Raw genomic sequence first — 17492 nt, forward strand, 5'->3', positions numbered from 1 at the left:
GGGGGGAAAATAGGCTTTCCATATCCCTTTAAGAAAGAAAATAATTTTGTATACTGACAACAGCAAGGAACACTCAGCCTTCAATCCAGTGCAGAAAAAGTACCAATACTATGTAGCAATCACTATTTTGCTCAAAACCAGGAATATCACCAATTATCTCAAACAGCAGCATTGTGGAGAGATCCAGACCACAGAAATAACCAAATAACTGTATCTTTCCTTGTAAATAAGCTTTGTTTCTAAACAACACTGGCTTTCAACATTTCTTCTCCCTCAGAAACAGCAGCAGCCAAAACCAAAAAGCAGATTCCTCCGAAATCATAACATACTTTATTGTACACTTGTGAATGTTTTCCCTTTATTAAAAAGATGTTATTTACAAAAACCAGCACAGAACATTAGCATGTAAATTATTCAGTGTACTGTACGCAGATGTCCAAATCCAAAGTAGATCCCAATTTCTCTTTGTTGACTGCTGTGATGTATCACTGAGAAGCACTTCCTACTGTATGCTACAGAAACAACACCTGACTGCAAATCATATGGCATGACACAAATTAAGCAGACTTCCCAAAAGTCCATAGGTGTTCTGTATTGACATCGAGCGAAGGAGAAAACATTCTTGAAAATAATTTTTTCTCTTGCTGCAGCAACTGTTTTTGTTAGCATTAAATCTATAGCATCAATTTTGAACAAACCAAGATGGGCGTTTCCTGGCTCTTTCAATGATCCGTTTGCCTTCGTCTTTTTCTGAAGGCTTTTCTCCATCATAAAGGACAACAGTCTCTACAGTTGGAGCCTTAAACGGTCCTCCTTCCTTTTTGCGCATTTCCATCCGTATCAGATGAGTTTCTGCTTTGACCTTTGCGTAGCAATAGCCACAAAGGACGTGTTTCTGCTTCAAGTTTCCACACTCAGGGCAAACATCTATGTTCCTCTGAAACAACAGCGGAAAACAGGAAATTTTGTAATTTGAACAGCAGCAACAAAAGAACAGGGAGCAATCACAAACTACTAAAAAATTTAAATGAAATATCAGAGAAGTTCAGTTACCATTCAAAAATCTATTCTTCTATATAATTTTTCTGTAATGTGTTGCTATGTCAAATGCTTACTACTAATAACAGCCTGTGAAGTCAGTATCTAAGTCATTACGCTTATTGATAATGACTCAATTAGGTGCATAGAAAGCACAGAGCTTTTCCACTTACACTATCTGTTCAGCCAAAATTCATATTTTGTTGGCTTGCACCTAAAGTCTCACTGTTTATTTAACGACAGACTACTGTCACACATGATGAATGTACCTCTTCCAAAGGATTTTAAAGATTACAGTGTCTTTTATGCTTCTTCATTTATAAACAAAGTTCAGAAAGCTTTTTCAGTCAGCACTGATGACTGTGATGATTCTCTAAAACAAGCAAGGTGAAAAACGACTGGTGTAAATATTACTCCGCCCTGTTTGCCACCAACAAGATGACTCGTGGTGGATACGGAGGCAAGGCAGTGGAAACTTGGTGATTACCTTTACTTCTATAAGCTTGCTGGGATGCCTCCGCCGGCAGCGGTTCACCTCGATGGTGCGCCGTTTCTTGGGCACTGCCATCCACAGGATGCTCTCCAACAGACCCGGTGCTTCGGCACTACTTTCACTGGCGTCATCTGCTGCTTGTGGAAGAACAGCTGGAGCTTGCACAGCTAGTGCTGGTCCTGAAGGAGAAAGAAAAAGAGAGGGGGGGATTGTCCCGCTCTGCTCTGCATTGGTGCAGCCTCACCTTGAATATTGTGTGCAGTTTTGGCCACCGCAATATAGGAAAGACACTAAGCTCTTAGAGAGTGTCCAAAGGAGAGCAAAGAAGATGGTGAAGGGCCTTGAGGGGAAGATGTATGAGGAGCAGCTGAGGTCACTTGGTCTGTTCAGCCTGGAAGAGACTGAGGGGAGACCTCATTGCAGTTTAACAACTTCATTGTGAGGGGAAGAGGAGGGGCAGACATTGATCTCTTCTCTGTGGGGACCAGCGACAGGACCATGGGAATGGCCTGAATTTATGTCAGGAAAGGTTTAGGTTGGATCTCAGGAAAAGGTTCTTCACCTAGAGGGTGGCTGGGTGCTGTAACAGGCTCTCCAGGGCAGTGGTCACAGCACCAAGCCTGATAAGAGTTCAAGAAGTGTTTGGACAATACTCTCAGGCACAGGGTGTGACTCTTGGGCTTGTCCTATGCAGGGCCAGGAGTTGGGTTCGATGATCTTTGTGGGTCCCATCCAACTCAGTACATGCTGTGATTCTGCGAAACACAAATTCCTTACAGCCAAGCCCCATTTTCGCTGGCGGCCGCGGGAATACGACACGATGCTGCGGCCATCCCCGAAGGAAGGTGGTCAGAGCGGCGACCCCGGCCCCGCGCCCTCACGGATCCCAGGGCCGCGCCCCAGCCGTTCAAAGGTAAAACGAGTCTCGCAGCCCCGACACCGTCCCCTCACAGAATCACAGAATTGCAGAGATGCAAGTGCTGTCCGGAGATCATCTAGTCCAGCCCCCCAGCCAAGGCAGAGTCACCTAGAGCAGGTGGCACAGGAACGCGTCCCGTTCCTTCAGCGGGCGGAGAACAGGGCGGGACTTACCCCAGGGCGGCCTCTGGCCCCCTAGACCGCCCGGCAAGAGGCCGCGCTCCAGCTGCCCCCAGCAACGCTGGAGGAGAGCGCGAAGCCGCGGCAGCGGAGAGCGGACTAGCACCAGCACCGCCATGGCCTCACCGAGCCCTCCGGGAAGGTGCGCCTGTCGCTGAGGCTCCTGGGAAACCGAGTGCCCGCCTCATGCCGCGGCATAGCAGGGACGCTGGACGGGAACTCCAAGTCCCAGCATTTCTCTCGCTACCGGGAGGGAGGGGCAGTGGAGGGCGCCTGGAGTACTCCAACTCCCAGCGCTCCCCACGGCGCGCCTCTCCGCCAACCGCATCCCGGCAGGCTCAGTCACGCGCCGCCACCGCACCAATCAGCGCGCTCGCCATGCCCTAGCGCAGGGAGCGGGAGCGGCGGCCGCGCGTGCGTCGAAGGAGCCGGCGCGGAGAGCGCAGGGGCTGGTGCCAAGATGGCGGAGCGCGGCTACAGCTTCTCCCTCACCACCTTCAGGTGCCGGCGCAGGGGCGGCTGCAGGCCCGGGGGCAGCGGCGGGCGGGCTGCTGGGCCAGCGAGAGGGCGGCACGCAGCTTGCACGGAGCGGTCTGCTGGCGGCGGCGACGCAGGACCGGGGGCTCGCTTTGCAGAGTCATCGGGCCTGCGGGCGCTGGGGGGCAGCGGGGGCCGGACCCGCACAGGGGCGGCGGGCGTGAGGAGAGCGGCGGGGATCGGGCGGCGCTGCCTTGGCCCGAGGGAGACATGCAGCTGCAACAGGCTCTTGCCGACCTGAAGGGCTGCTGACTCCCCTGGGGGCGGAGGCGGGGGCTGCGGGAGAGTCCCGGCTCCCACCGGCTGTCTGTCGCTGACCTCGGGGCTCGCTGCGGGCGCTGCTTGTGTCTGCTCTCGTTGTGGGCCAAGCTAAGATCTGTCTCGGCACTGGCCCTGAAGCGAGTGCTTGGTGAAACGGTTTAGCAGGGTCCTCCCCCCCCAACTCTTTAGGCTGGGGAGTAATTCTGTGGTTCTGAGCTAACTGGAAATGCGTGATGACAGCTGAGCTGTGGTACCTTGAGAGCTTGCTTCAGAACAGGCTTTGCAGATGCGGGAATGAATGAAGCAGATGAGTTATAAAGTAGCATATTTTCCTTCTTGCTGCGCTCTGCAGTCGCTGCTTTCCGTGCACTTCGTGTTGTGCACAGGCTGGATGTGGGATGTTTGCATGCACGGAATGAATATGCTGCTGTTGGAGTGGTGTCTGTTGAGATGTTGCTCTAATACACAGACTTAAGATTAATTCAGAGAAAAGGAAATTACCTTCCATTCATTTTTTGATGAAACTATTAAGCTATCCAGCACTATGTTATACATATAAAGAAGAAAAACTGCCAAAAAAGCAAGAACCTTTATGCTGCTTGTGGTGAAGTTAGACCCCCTTAACCTCAGAGGAGAGTCGTGCTGTGTAATTGTAGAGTGAGTTGTTAAAGGCTTGTTGCAGTTAAGCAAATGAAGCAGTTCATGACCTAAAATGATGAAAAGAGTGTTTTTAATGGATGGAAGCAGCCCAGCATGCTTGCTGTGCTCTAGCAGGTTGAATTCTCTGTTAGCTTTTGGAAATGGTTTCCTGGGGTAGTTACAAACTTCTTGTATTGTACAGAAGCACTATGTGCTCGGAACTCTTGTTCTGATTTGTTAGTATTTTGTAGGGGAGAAGCCAGAATTATTACTTTGTCACCTTTATAACTTGTTTCCTCAGTGTATAAATGACTACAGTGATTGGTTATGGCTTGCTTTGTTCTTTCTGACTCATCTAAGCACCAAGTTACATAATTTTCTATTTTACTTCTGCAACTGTTAAAGCAGCGGCGTCTGAAATACAGCCCAGGGACTAGATCCCACTTGCAAAATCACTTGACAAGTGAGTGGCTGTTTCTGTGCTGTCCTTTTCCCTAAGGGTCAAGGAGGGACCTCTTGATCCCGCTCCTTATGAGTAAGTTACTATGCCAGCTTTAACTCCTTCATTTCTCTTCTGATGATTCTGCATCCATTACCAGCACATGGATTGTTAAAGAGAAATTCAGGAATACCTGGAAATGGAACAGGGGTTGTTTCTGTCTTGTGCTTATCTGTCAAAAAGCATAGCTGTGTTTTGCTGGTACCTTTCAGCAGAGAAAATCAGTGTCTTGAAAACTTTTGGACACCACACATATAATGTATATCGTGAGTAGAAACTCATGACACGCTCTGAAGATTTTTCCCTCAGAGTGGAAAACTTTTTTAAAATGATATAGAATTGGAGAACGGACTTGTCCTCCTTCAACCTGCATCCCACTCACTGCTCCCTATCTGTGACTCCTTAGCTTTCATGAGGGCTGTAGGTTGATGCTGTGTGAGTATCCCAGTAGCACTGTGCAGCAGTGACTTCTGTGCTGAACCAGTCCAACTCCTTTAGAAGCTCTTACAAGTCTTCAGACCTGTGGGGTTTTGTTGTTTGTTTTTTTTTTTTAAATTCTGGTCAGAATATGCTGTTGCCGGATGTAAAGAGGCTTAAAAAAGCAAGTTGGCATCAGATTGTTGTAGGAAAGATTCGAGTGCATCGGAATTATATTAATCTTTCTTTTGCATCTTCCTTTTTAGTCCTTCTGGAAAGCTTGTTCAGATTGAATATGCTTTGGCTGCAGTAGCTGCAGGAGCTCCATCAGTTGGGATTAAAGGTATGTCCAGAAAATAACTATTTTAGTGAAGAATTTGAGATTCTGACTATCCTTTGAGAGAACTAAATCAGTTTGGATTATGTACTGGGTCCTGTGTATTGGACCTTTCTTTATCTTTCCTTCTGTTACATATTTTGTTACTCTTTCAGTGGATTTTCAAATGTTTTAATAGGTTTAGTGTTTTCTGACGTTCTTTTCTGGGTGGTTCTGAAGACGTTCAGGTGGTAGAGATAGGTGTTTGGTTTGGGGGTTTTTTTGATTGTTCCTGTCCTTATACATAGAAATTACACACAAAAAAGTTACTTTGATTACTCAATTATTAATATGTTATTCAGAATCTTTAGAATGGGACTGTGGGAGCTGTATGGTTATTTAAAATGAGGAACAATGGGTTGGGTGGATTCATCAAAGTATCTCTCTTTAACACGATTGTAAACTTGAAGAGTTTTTTTAAAAATAGAGAAAGAAAATTTTTAGTCCGATAAACTTGTTCTGTGTTTTGACTGCTTTCCATAGTTTTAGTTTAATATTTAAAAAAATTTCTTGTTCTTTTCCAGCTGCAAATGGAGTGGTGTTGGCAACTGAGAAGAAGCAGAAATCCATTCTGTATGATGAAAGGAGTGTCCACAAAGTAGAACCAATTACCAAACATATAGGTTTAGTGTACAGTGGAATGGGTCCAGATTACAGGTATGATAACATCTTCTTTGATCACCACTTAGATCCATTTTCATACAAGAAGTGTAAGAAGCAGGTAGCAATTAGCTGTTTCTAGGTCTTTCTAAGTATATGTTTGTATCGGGACGAAGTTGGGATGTTATTTTTTGGTCTGTGTTTGGCCCTAGCCACCTACAAAAGTTTATGTTTTCTCCTGCCAAGTCTGCTGATAAAGCAGTGAACTTGGCCTTGGAGGGAGAACTTCTGTGTAAACTGTTTTAATTGGTCTGTTGTGATTGCTCCATTGCTCGTCAAGGGCAGTTGGAGGACAAAGTGGTGAGGAAGGTGATGAAGGCATCCCCCAGACTCAATTGGAAAGACCACCCCACAATTCACTGTGCCTGCGTCAGGGGATTTCCAAGGTGCTCACGCATGCGCAGGAGGGGTGCACTTACAATGTTGTAATACCATATTTTATTATAATAAAATGACATTGACTTGAAATTTTCCTTAATATATCTGATACCTTGTCAAATAACCTTTTATATGAAGAATGAAAGTGGTGTTATTCAAGCTTAGTTTCAGTTTAAGTGTTTCAGAGATTACTCAGTTGATAAAGGTAAACCAGCACAGTCTGTTTTCTTACATTAATGTTACGACAGAGGTACAACTCTGTAGCATTGTATTTATTATGAGTTTTCAGTTCTATTTAGAATTTCTTTGGCATAGTAATTTTGTCTTTGTTTTTAGAGTACTTGTGCACAGAGCTCGGAAGCTGGCCCAACAGTATTACTTGGTTTATCATGAGCCCATTCCAACAGCTCAGCTAGTACAGAGAATTGCTTCTGTGATGCAGGAATACACGCAATCTGGGTATGTGGTGGAATTGCAAAGTTGCTTAGAAAGATGTTTTTTAAAAGTAAGGAGTAACAGCTACCCAATGATTCAAGTTTTTGTGTCAAAGACAGTGGAGAACATGCACAGAAAGTGGGCCAGTTGGAGGAGCATGGACTGGCACTGGCTGAGAATGAGTCTCCATATCTTGCAAACCAACACGTCAGACAAGGCAGCATTATTTGGGCTTGTTCTGGTGGTTGACTAGTCATTCCTCATCACAGCTACAGTCTGGTGGGAACCATTCAGGGGAAGGTTAACACATCCAAAATAATTTGGTCGCCTTTGGCTTTCACTGAATAATTTATCATTTTGTTTCCCTGTAGTGGTGTTCGTCCTTTTGGTGTGTCACTGCTAATATGTGGCTGGAATGAAGGGCGGCCGTATTTATTTCAGTCGGATCCATCTGTAAGTATCTTACATTTGTAAATTCCGCTGCTTTTGTAAAACATGAAATTTCACAGCTGCTTATGAAATACTTTCTGTGATGAGAACAATGCAGAGCTAGAACAAAAGATACCTTAACATAACTTCAGAAGTTAAAATGAGCCATTTCAGTAGGTGCTTGGAGCAAGTCTGGATCATTCTGGACCTACATGTTCCTGAACTGCTTGAAGGATGGGAGCTGCTTTTCAGGGAGATCACTAACCCTTTTCATGCCTTTCCTAGTTGATTGTGCCAGCAAAAATGGCCTTCTGCAACAGATACCAGAAAAAAAAAAGTCTGCTTATGCTGCTCAAAACTGAATGGAAGTTAAGTCAAAAGCTGTTGTATTGTGAAACATAATGCACATGCCTTTGTATTTAATGACAGTGGTTGAGTGAGTTTATTAGCTAGGTTTGCTCCACACTTCTGAAAATCTACCCTTTGATGCACATGTGAGGTGCAGTGCTTCAGACAAAAAAACCGAGGAGGTCACTGTCATGATCATCAGTGAGCTTCAGAATTACTGCCTGATTCTCCAACATAAAAAGCAAAATGCAGATGCCTTAAGGCAATTTGATTAAGGCATAGACCTACTGATAGTCTTCATGCCAGAGAGAATAGAAGTGATGGCTAAATATCCTGTTAGTAGCTAACATAAATCAGATAGCTGATTTGCAACAAGTTTTTTATACTACCTAGTCTTCAAAAAGAAGAGTGGAGTGAACCTCAGTAAGGATCTGACTGTGCACTTTCTCAAAGGCAAACATACTATTTCTGTTTAAGGAATCCCAAATCAAAGCTATGCTAACTACTTACTAGTTCGTATTTCAAAGTAGTAGGAGGATGAAAATAGTTTGGGCCCCATACAAACGTTCTGTACGTTTTCACAGCATGTGTTCCTGTATCAAATTATTCTGAACGTGATCCAAAATTATCTCCCATAGTCTCAGAACATTCAGTATTTTCGTAATTGTTGCTGTACTTTTTCCCCAAGTAATTGAATACATAGTGTTTGACTAAGTCACACAAAACAGTTCAATAGATTGTTACTTTTACAGGGAGCTTACTTTGCATGGAAAGCAACAGCAATGGGAAAAAATTATGTCAATGGGAAAACATTCCTTGAGAAAAGGTAATGTATTTGATACTTGTCTGAAGGGATACTGTGTTTTGTTCAGATTCCACGTAAAACAGCCAGATTAAAAAAAATGCACACTTTTTAGATTATCAGAATAAAGTTTTAAAATACTTAAGATGTGATGCTTCTAGTTTACTTACATATGCACAGGAAATTTGATTTATTTAAACTCCAACTTTTCTGTTTATGGAGAATTGTATGAGTGCAATAAACATTATATTCAACATAATTTGCAGCAATATTGTTATATACAGTGTCAGTATGAAAAGTACTGTTCTTATTTTGACAAATAATAACTTTGACTCATAATGTTACAGTTCTTGCAAATAATATTTGTATGAGAAAGATTTTAGTAGTGTTTGAGTTTTTAGAGACTCCAAGATTAGTAAAATTTGGAAAGGGCTTTGTCCCTTGCTGAAATACATAAATGTCTGTTTACAGATACAATGAAGATTTGGAGCTCGAAGATGCCATTCATACAGCTATTTTAACACTAAAGGTGAGCAAAATATTTAAGGAAGAAGTTTCTTATGTTATGACTTCATTGATATGATCCACTGAACTGTATTTTTTTTAATAGGAGAGCTTTGAAGGGCAAATGACAGAAGACAACATTGAAGTTGGCATCTGTAATGAAGCTGGTTTTAGGAGGCTCACTCCAACTGAGGTTAAAGACTACTTGGCTGCAATAGCCTAGTAGAAACCAAGCAAGACTGTGTGGTTCACACAAAGGTCTTTTTAATTTTGGCTACTTAAATGTTTTTCTTTGCAGTTTTTGCATACTTATTTCTACATGGTTTGTCTGAGAGATTTTTTAAACATCATGGGTGCAAATACAACGGTCCTTAATATTGTAATACAGGAAATCTTGTTAAAGATAATTCTTTCCCTTGATACACAAAATACTGTACAAAATGTAAAGTTATAGTGACAGCTTGAAAAAGGCTAAAGAATAAAATCGAAGGCCACTGTTTTGGGGGAAAGTGTCTGTGTGTCTTTTTAATCCTAACTTGTTTATCTGCATAAAGCTTAGATTTCAGTATCTTTATTTTTGAGGAAACAGTTTTTCCCATACAGCCATGATGGATTCATGTTAGACCTTTTAAAGAATTTAAATGTTGAGCGGACAGGATAATTTTTCACTTTGGAATATTGTTTAAATGTTAAGTAATTTCCAGAAATGGTTTTATCTGGTGTAAAAAATCATGTACTTTCACAAAGAGACAGAACAGTCTTCCATTTCAGGTATGAACTGCAATCTACTTGAGCCTCTCTGCTTTTGACCTTCTTCGTCTTTGTGTCACAAGAACTTGTTTTCCATTACTTGAGTTATTTTCGTGGCCCTAGAAATTGCACTTTTTCAACCCTGAAATATTGTTAGAAAAAGTAGAAGTAATAACTCTTGCTGAAAACTAAATGCATTTATCACCATCAATAAAAATCAACAGGAGTTACAAAACAGAATGAGAGTACGTAATGTAATGACTTTATCCCGTGAGTTGTCCTCAAATATTTTCCAACTTGCAAGATAACTCTAAAGACAGGTGCAGAACTTGGATATTATTTGTGGGGGGTGTATGTATCAATACATTTGTTACATGTATAGAGTTGGTCAGGTCATAAAGAAACACCGAATTTACTACAAAAGAAAGGATAAATATATGGTGGGAGGTTCAGCAGAAATAATCTGGTCTGCAGCCATTTAAGTTACTGTTTGCAGATTTTATATTTTTTTAAAGCAATCTCATTGTTAAAATGTTGATAATGAACTCGGAGTGACAGCTGCATCCCTCTGCTTGTGTGTAAGCCTAAGGGCGGAGGGGAGCTGCCTGGCAGGCTACATATCATCCAGCCATAACTGATGAAGAAAATAGAAAGTATCAGTTAGTCTGCAGAAAGTAGCGTATAACCTAATTGACCTGTGTTTTCCGGTGTCTGTCTTCTGATGGTTCACGTTATCATCAGGTAAATAAGAGTTTCTGAAGCATGCCATAAATGACGTTTTATTTCCTAATGTCAGAAATAAAAGCTCTGTCCAAACAGTTCCTCCAGATCACTTTTTGAGTATGTGGCTCTGAAAACCAGTCCATACTCTGATCCTTATTCTAGAGAAAATTAAACAACTCAGAACTGAAACTGAAGACTTGATATTGCTGCACCTTCAGTTTAAAATATTTTACGTAGTCGGTGTTTTAATGATATTTAAATATTCAAAAGGGTTTTCTATAAGAAAAAAATGTAGGCAAGTACTTCAGAAAATGGTTAGCCTGAACTGCAGTAGTTTAATTGTCTCTGCTACTAGAAACAGTTGATTAGCAAAGAACACCCTATGAAGGATAGTTGAAACTAAAGCAAGTTTCAAATAAATCATGCTTTCTCACTGCCAAGATGGCAACAGTGGGAGAAACAAACAAAAATCTCTTGAGGTTTGGGGGCTGTGGTTTTGGTTTTTAAAAAATTGAGCACCTGCCATCTGGAAAATGTTACTAATTTACAGAGGGCAAAGGGAAGGGAAAAAAACCAGTATCATCCATAGTTTCCTGTGGTTTAAATAATTTAAATGTAGTAACTGTTCTGTGCGTTGTATGGAAGCTATTGTGTTCTGAATTAGGAAAATACTGTCTGTGAGATACCTGATAATAGGTATAAGTGTTGAGGGGGTGTTTCCCCACTCCCCCCCCATCCTGCCAGGACAGGCAATCATTACAGCACGGGGCAATTTTAACACTTCAGTACTTCAGAAGTGTTGCTGAGTTTACTTCATGTTGGACCAATGTTGCAAGTGGGTGGCAGCATGAAGCTACTACGTTTGTCAGATACTCCGAATGACCACCTCTTGTTGCCAGGTTGCTTCAGTGAGTGCTTTTTAGGAATATAAACTGTTTGAATTGGTAAAATAATGTTTGATTTATTTTTCAATGGTGGCACATTTTTCTTCTGAGGACAAATAGAAATGTGCCTTGAAAAACATGAGAATACTATCACTAGGCTCCTCTTACAACAAAAAGCTTCAAAACGGTGAGCAGTTTTAACTTTCCTCTGAGAGTACTTTCCCTTTAGAGTGCTCTCCTCAGGCTGTCTCTCTGCAGTATGATATGGGAGCCCCAAGTCATAATTTCCATAGTAATGGCTTATTGCTCCTTGCATAAAGTGGGGTCAAGGGGCAATAAAGCAGACAAATACTCTTTGTGAGAAATGACAAATTGCAGGTGAGATTATTTCAGCTAGCCATGAAGTGTGACTGCTTCATTTAGCTTGTTCCTAATCTGAAAGAAGAAGAGACAGCAATCACTTAAGGCAGGTGATGTTGATTTGTTTGTCCTGCAAGATGGTCTGCTCTAAGGTAGAGCAGTGTGACACCTATGAGGATTGGGATTTATTAACTAGTAGGATCGGGCTCTGAGAACAGTATTATCATTTCATTAAGTTATTACTTTAAGTCACAGAGTCACATGATGGGTCAGTTTGGAAGGGACTGGGTCATCCAGTCCAACCTCCCTGCCCAAGCAGTGTCATCCTAGAGCACATGGCACAAGATTGTGTCCAGACAGTTCCCCAGTATCTCCAGTGAGGGAGAGTGCACAACCCCTCTTTTACAGTGCACGGTCACTCACACAGTACAGAAAGTACAGGTGGAGTAAGCCCCTTACCACTTTCTTTGTCTTACTATTGCTTTCCAGATCTTGTGAAATCATTTAGGCACTTACTCCCTGCAGGAACCAGCGATCAGAAGGCACGTCTTTCCCATGCAGGTAGGGAATATTGCTGCATGGAGAGAGGCAAGACCATGGCTATGTTTGGTGCACGAAGGCGGGCAGCAACTTGGGGCAAGCATAGGGGACACTTGCTCACCTTTAGCACAGAATCGTTTTGTATGGGCTAGTTTTGTTGTCCAAGCTTCGTGGATTCAATGGGCGTGGGTCCAGTGTGCACGGAGCCATGGCTGCTGTTTCTCTGCTGAAGTTGAAAGTCCAAGGCCAAATTGTTTCTGGCCTGTCTGTTCCCACTCTGCTCTGCACTGGTGAAGCCTCACCTTGAATATTGTGTGCAGTTTTGGTCACCACAATATAAGAAAGATATTAAGCTGGTAGCATCCAAAGGACGGCAGCTTCCCCCTTCCTAGAGGGGAAGCCGTCTGAGGGGCAGCTGAGGTCACTTGGTCTGTTCAGCCTGGAGGAGACTGAGGGGAGACCTCAATGCAGTTTAACAACTTCTTTGTGAGGGAAAAAGGAGGGGCAGGCACTGATCTCTTCTCTGTGGGGACCAGCGACAGGACCATGGGAATGGCCTGAAGTTGTGTCAGGAGAGGTTTAGGTTAGATATTAGGGAAAGGTTCTTCACTTAGAGGGTGGCTGGGTTCTGTAACAGGCTCTCCAGGGCAGTCAAAGCACCAAGCCTTACAGAGTTCAAGAAGTGTGACTGTGTCTGACCTGACGTATTGCCCTTGGCCCTTACAGGGGTTTCGGGACAAGCCGCGGGCACCTCGGTGAGCATGGCCAGGCCGGGCGGGCCGGGCCCGGCGGAGCGAGGCGGGTGGTGCCGTGTCCCCGCCCGGCGGCCCCGGGGGAGGTGCCGGCCGGGCCGAGCAGCCACACGCCACGCCGGCTCGGCCGAGGGCTGTGGCCGCTGGGCTGTGAGTACGGGCTGCGGGGGCCGGGGAAAGGCGGCAGACCCGGGGGAGGGAGCGGGGCTGGGAGCGCCCGGAGAGGCGAGGTTGGCCCGGGCACATCGCGCCCCGGCAGTGACTGGGGGACGAGGGCGACAATGGGGACAAGAGCCGGCGTCCGGCGGCGTCCCGCCGCCCGCCCTGCCGGGGCCAGAGTGTGGGCGGAGGGCGAGGCTGGAGGGAGCCGGGGCCGCCGGGCCGGGGGCGAGCGCTAAGGGCGGTCTGCCCTCACCGAAGATGGCGCCGCGGCCTCCCCGGTGCTGCGGCCACGTGATGGCGGGGCGGGGGCGGGGAGGGGCGGCCGGTCTTGCCGGTCCCCGCACGGGAAACATCGGGCCCTGAGGCGAACGGAGGGGGCAAAGCGGAGTCTGCGTGCGAACCTGTGGTTCGTAATGGGGCCGCCGTGCAGTTGTTGTGCTGAAAAAGTATTTGGGTTTGTGGGTTTACTCTCACTGCAACCCTTGATGTTCGCTCTGTTAAAGTCTCAGTGTGCCTGGAGTAGGAGTTGTAGCTGCTGTGGGGAAAGGTGCCCAATTGCTAACCGTGGGGGTTTACTCATTGATTTACACACAAGAATGAGCGTGTAAGAGAAGACTTTGGGGGGGAAAGGCTGCTTTCTCTGTCTAAAGAGAGTCAGTAGGTCGAGTCGGAAGGCATTGGTCTTCTTGGTCATGCTGGGTGTTGACTGGGCCAATTCTGGCTGTTTCCACTTGTGCACAGTGCAGGGGTGATTTCCACTCCTTGAAGGCAGGCTCCACTGCTGCACTGGCAGAGCCTGTTGTAAGACCCAGGCCGTGTCCTGTTGCTCGTTTGTCTTGTCCTTTAACACCAGTTTGCTTCAACATGCAGGTTAGGTAAGAATTACAGTGTTTATACTTGTAGCTGGGAGTCAAAATTGATTAATTTCATTAATCAAAATTGATTAATTCATTATGGTTATTTACTGCCTGTCATTGTGCTATTGTTTGCTGTGGCATGAACCCTACATTTTTCAAAGACAGTACGCATTCAGTGAAGTAATTCCTATCATACTTTACTTAAGGGAGGCATACTAAAATCATACAAATGCAAAGGAATAGGTTTATCAGATGCAACACAGTACACCTCTTGGTAGAATTAGAAAGTACAGCAATTTCTAGGTTCACCTGACTCTAGAATTGTGAGTCATAGTCTTGTCGCAATGCCGTATAATAGAAACATATAATGGTTAGGGTTGGAAGGGACATTAAAGGTCATCTAGTTTCTCCCTGCCATGGGCAGGGACACCTTCCACTAGACCAGGTTGCTCAAAGCCCCATCAAACCTGGCCTGGAACACTTCCAGACATGGGGCATCCACAGCTTCTCTGGGCAACCTGTTCCAGTCTCTGAGGGGCTAATCCACTGAGCTGAACAGTGCAGGTTGGAAGCTGGAGAGGATAGAGCCGTGCTCCCCAGAATTGTAAAGTGCAATGGGCTTCCTCTATGCTGTGTTAAAATACTTGCTGGGAGTCAGACTTCACAGTTTTTATGTGTATCTGTGACCATGGTGGGTATCTTTTAATTTTAATGATAACTGTGATGAGAGAGAGAGGCATTTACTCATGGCGTTAACTGTATTTCTAATTTTGCTCTGGATGGCAGCTTTTGCAAATGAGCTGTAAGAGTTAACATCTAAGTGACTGGTTCAGTGAAGGGGTCCTATGCAAAGAAGGAGGAGGGGGCATTGGAAAGAAACCACAAACCTGGAAGGTGTGTGTGGAGACTTGAATGCTGCTGTGCTACCTAGATAAAAACTGGATTTTCTGAGTCTGTGGGTTGGATGTCCAAAGGTAAAGGAAAGGAACTGAACTCTTTGCTGGGACTTGTGCTGAGGTTCCAGATGCTTGTGCTTTACAATACTGGTAGCTGTTGCATGAAGTCTACCACAAAGCTTGAGTATATGCTGTTGGACAGACCTCCTTTCACTGTTTTTAGTCTTGGCCATGCAATAACAATCTTCTCTTTTGCTCTCACTTGATAGGAATAATGTTTCCAACATGTCTGTGCAGTCACTGCTTTGTGAAAGAATTGCTGTTGCCAAAGATTTGATCAAGAGAGCAGAAGCCCTTTCCAAGTCCCAGAAAAGGAGAATAGAAGGTGGGGCAAAACTATGTAGCAAACTGAAGGCTGAGCTAAACTTCTTACACAAGGTGGAGGCAGGGAAAGTGGCCATTAAAGAGTCCCATCTGCAGAGTACAAATCTTACCCACCTCCAAGCCATTATTCAGTCAGCAGAGAATCTGGAGGATGTTGTCAGTGTCCTCCATGTCTTTGCTTATGAGGACAGGTTTGGAGACAAACAGACCCTGGTGGTAGATGTTGTTGCAAACGGAGGTCACACATGGGTGAAGGCCATCGGTCGGAAAGCTGAGGCCCTGCATAACATCTGGCTGGGGAGAGGCCAGTATGGTGACAAAAGTGTCATTGAGCAGGCAGAGGACTTCCTGCAAGCAAGCCGTCAGCAGCCAGTGGAGTACAGCAATCCCCACATCATCTTTGCGTTCTACAACAGTGTGTCCAGTCCTATGGCAGAGAGACTCAAGGAGATGGGAATATCTGTGAGAGGAGATGTTGTTGCTGTGAACTCACTGGTGGAGCCATCTGCAGGCAGCGAGCACCCTAGCGCCAGTGAATCAGATGAAGAAGGCCCTGAACTCCTGCAGGTAACCAGAGTGGACCGGGAGAATTTAGTGGCCAGCATAGCTTTTCCTACTCAGATCAAAGTAAATGTCTGCAATAGAGTTAACTTGGACATCACTACCTTAATAACCTATGTCTCTGCTCTGAGCTATGGAGGCTGCTACTTTGTCTTCAAAGAAAAAGTGCTGACAGAGCAAGCAGCCCAAGAAAGGAAGGAGAGAGTGCTGCCTCAGCTGGAGGAGTTCATGGAGGGAAAAGAGCTCTTTGCCTGTGAATCTGCTGTCAGAGATTTTCAGTCCATCTTGGAAACGCTGGGAGGACCTGGGGAGAAAGAGCGAGCTGCATTGCTTGTTAAAAGGATTACCGTGGTGCCAGATCAGCCATCTGAGCGTGCCTTAGGACTAGTGGCTAGTTCAAAAATCAACAGCCGTTCTCTAACCATTTTTGGGACAGGAGACACTTTGAAAGCCATCACCATGACCGCAAATAGTGGGTTTGTGAGGGCAGCGGCAAACCAAGGCGTCAGGTTCAGCGTTTTTGTCCATCAGCCACGAGCACTGACAGAAAGCAAAGAATCTGCTGCCACACCTTTACCAAAGAGCTGCCCATCTGATAATGGACTATAAGTCATTAAATGAGTTAGTCATGGAAATACTGTAGGTGCTGCAGTGGAGGCTTTTTGAGAAACAGAAGAATCATAGCATAGTTTTGGGTGTGTATCAGTGATGACAGTAAATGTAGCAGTGGAAGAACTCCTCGAGGGATTTGCAATATCTTCACTCATTCCTTGGGGGTTTTTTGTTCAGCTGACCATTAATTTATTCACTAAAGTAATAAGATGTCAATGAAAATTGTTAACTGGCTTACAGTGTATTAATTGTATCCATCCCTATTAAAAAGTTCAGTTAAAGCACAGTTACTGTTGTGCCCTTGTCATTTTTGTCCTCTACAGAGAGGTAAGATCCATCATAGATGAACTTTGGGCTTGACTTCTGTGGAACTTAAATATTGCTTTCACCTATCCTATTTGACTGAATTCTTTGTTGATTCAGAGGTACCTTGCATAGACACCTGTGCCTTTTTGGTGTATGATGTTTTATGAAGACGTGACTAGTAGCCATGAATAGAAACCAACTTAAGCCTTCTTTCTCTTACCGAAAGGAACCTCTATATGTATACCATGTTAGACTGAATTGGGCAACAGCTTTAAAATTCCTGGAAAAATCAGTTGAAATCAGAGCGTATTTTCATTAACATGTGACTCTTGGGCTAAACTTGACAGCCAGTGGTAGCAGACCAAGGATGCAAATCTGCTTCCCTTTTCTTTTAGTCTTTGACCAAATGCAAAGTCTTGCGGGGTGCAATGCCCAGCTCGAGATAACAGAATCCTCCTAAACTGAGCCAGCACCCAGGTGGTTTTTGATACTAGTCTGCTATCTGCTGAGGACTCACAGTGAACTTGAGTCTCACTTTGTTGCATGTGGATTACCTGAAACAAAGCCTCAGTGAGGTCCTTTAGTGTTGGTGTGGCAGATGAGAAGGTTTGCGAGGCATGTTGTTAAATCCTAGCTTGCTCTGTAGCAGAGAGAAGCCTTTTCACTGGTGTTGTAGTTGCTGATTTTATTCAAAGTGTAGAATAAACAATTCCTTCTTTTGTCTTTTTTCTTTTTTTCTTTCCCCAGGAGAGTTTTGCTGTTTTAGAAGTGTTTCTCATGTTTTTTCCTGA

At 44.5% G+C, this 17492-nt stretch overlaps 3 protein-coding genes across 4 annotated transcripts; 2 read left to right on the forward strand and 1 right to left on the reverse strand.

The window, feature by feature from the left end:
- Positions 1–311: 311 nt before the first annotated feature.
- MRPL32 (mitochondrial ribosomal protein L32) lies at positions 312–2864 on the reverse strand. Its single transcript, XM_027656037.1, has 3 exons — positions 2624–2864; positions 1526–1710; positions 312–937 (listed from the first exon to the last, which is right to left on the reverse strand). The coding sequence occupies exons 1-3, from the start codon at positions 2745–2747 to the stop codon at positions 683–685; spliced, it is 564 nt and encodes a 187-aa protein (XP_027511838.1). The 5' UTR covers positions 2748–2864; the 3' UTR covers positions 312–682.
- A 157-nt stretch (positions 2865–3021) lies between these two features.
- PSMA2 (proteasome subunit alpha 2) lies at positions 3022–9904 on the forward strand. The gene is made up of 8 exons (XM_027656023.1): positions 3022–3130; positions 5249–5325; positions 5883–6015; positions 6733–6855; positions 7203–7284; positions 8361–8434; positions 8882–8939; positions 9021–9904. The coding sequence occupies exons 1-8, from the start codon at positions 3090–3092 to the stop codon at positions 9135–9137; spliced, it is 705 nt and encodes a 234-aa protein (XP_027511824.1). The 5' UTR covers positions 3022–3089; the 3' UTR covers positions 9138–9904.
- A 3071-nt stretch (positions 9905–12975) lies between these two features.
- On the forward strand, positions 12976–16787 carry CUNH7orf25 (chromosome unknown C7orf25 homolog). 2 transcript variants are annotated; one of them, XM_027656033.1, is made up of 2 exons: positions 12976–13073; positions 15108–16787. In XM_027656033.1, exon 2 carries the CDS (start codon positions 15124–15126, stop codon positions 16390–16392), a length of 1269 nt encoding a protein of 422 aa, XP_027511834.1. In that variant the 5' UTR covers positions 12976–13073; positions 15108–15123; the 3' UTR covers positions 16393–16787. The 2 variants fall into 2 exon arrangements, with proteins under 2 accessions (XP_027511834.1, XP_027511835.1); XM_027656034.1 differs by lacking the exon at positions 12976–13073 and adding an exon at positions 13473–13491.
- The last annotated feature ends 705 nt before the right edge of the window (positions 16788–17492 follow it).

The sequence above is a fragment of the Corapipo altera genome, unplaced genomic scaffold (assembly GCF_003945725.1).
Source record: "Corapipo altera isolate COAL_440 unplaced genomic scaffold, ASM394572v1 59, whole genome shotgun sequence".
Classification (NCBI taxonomy): Eukaryota; Metazoa; Chordata; class Aves; order Passeriformes; family Pipridae; genus Corapipo; species Corapipo altera.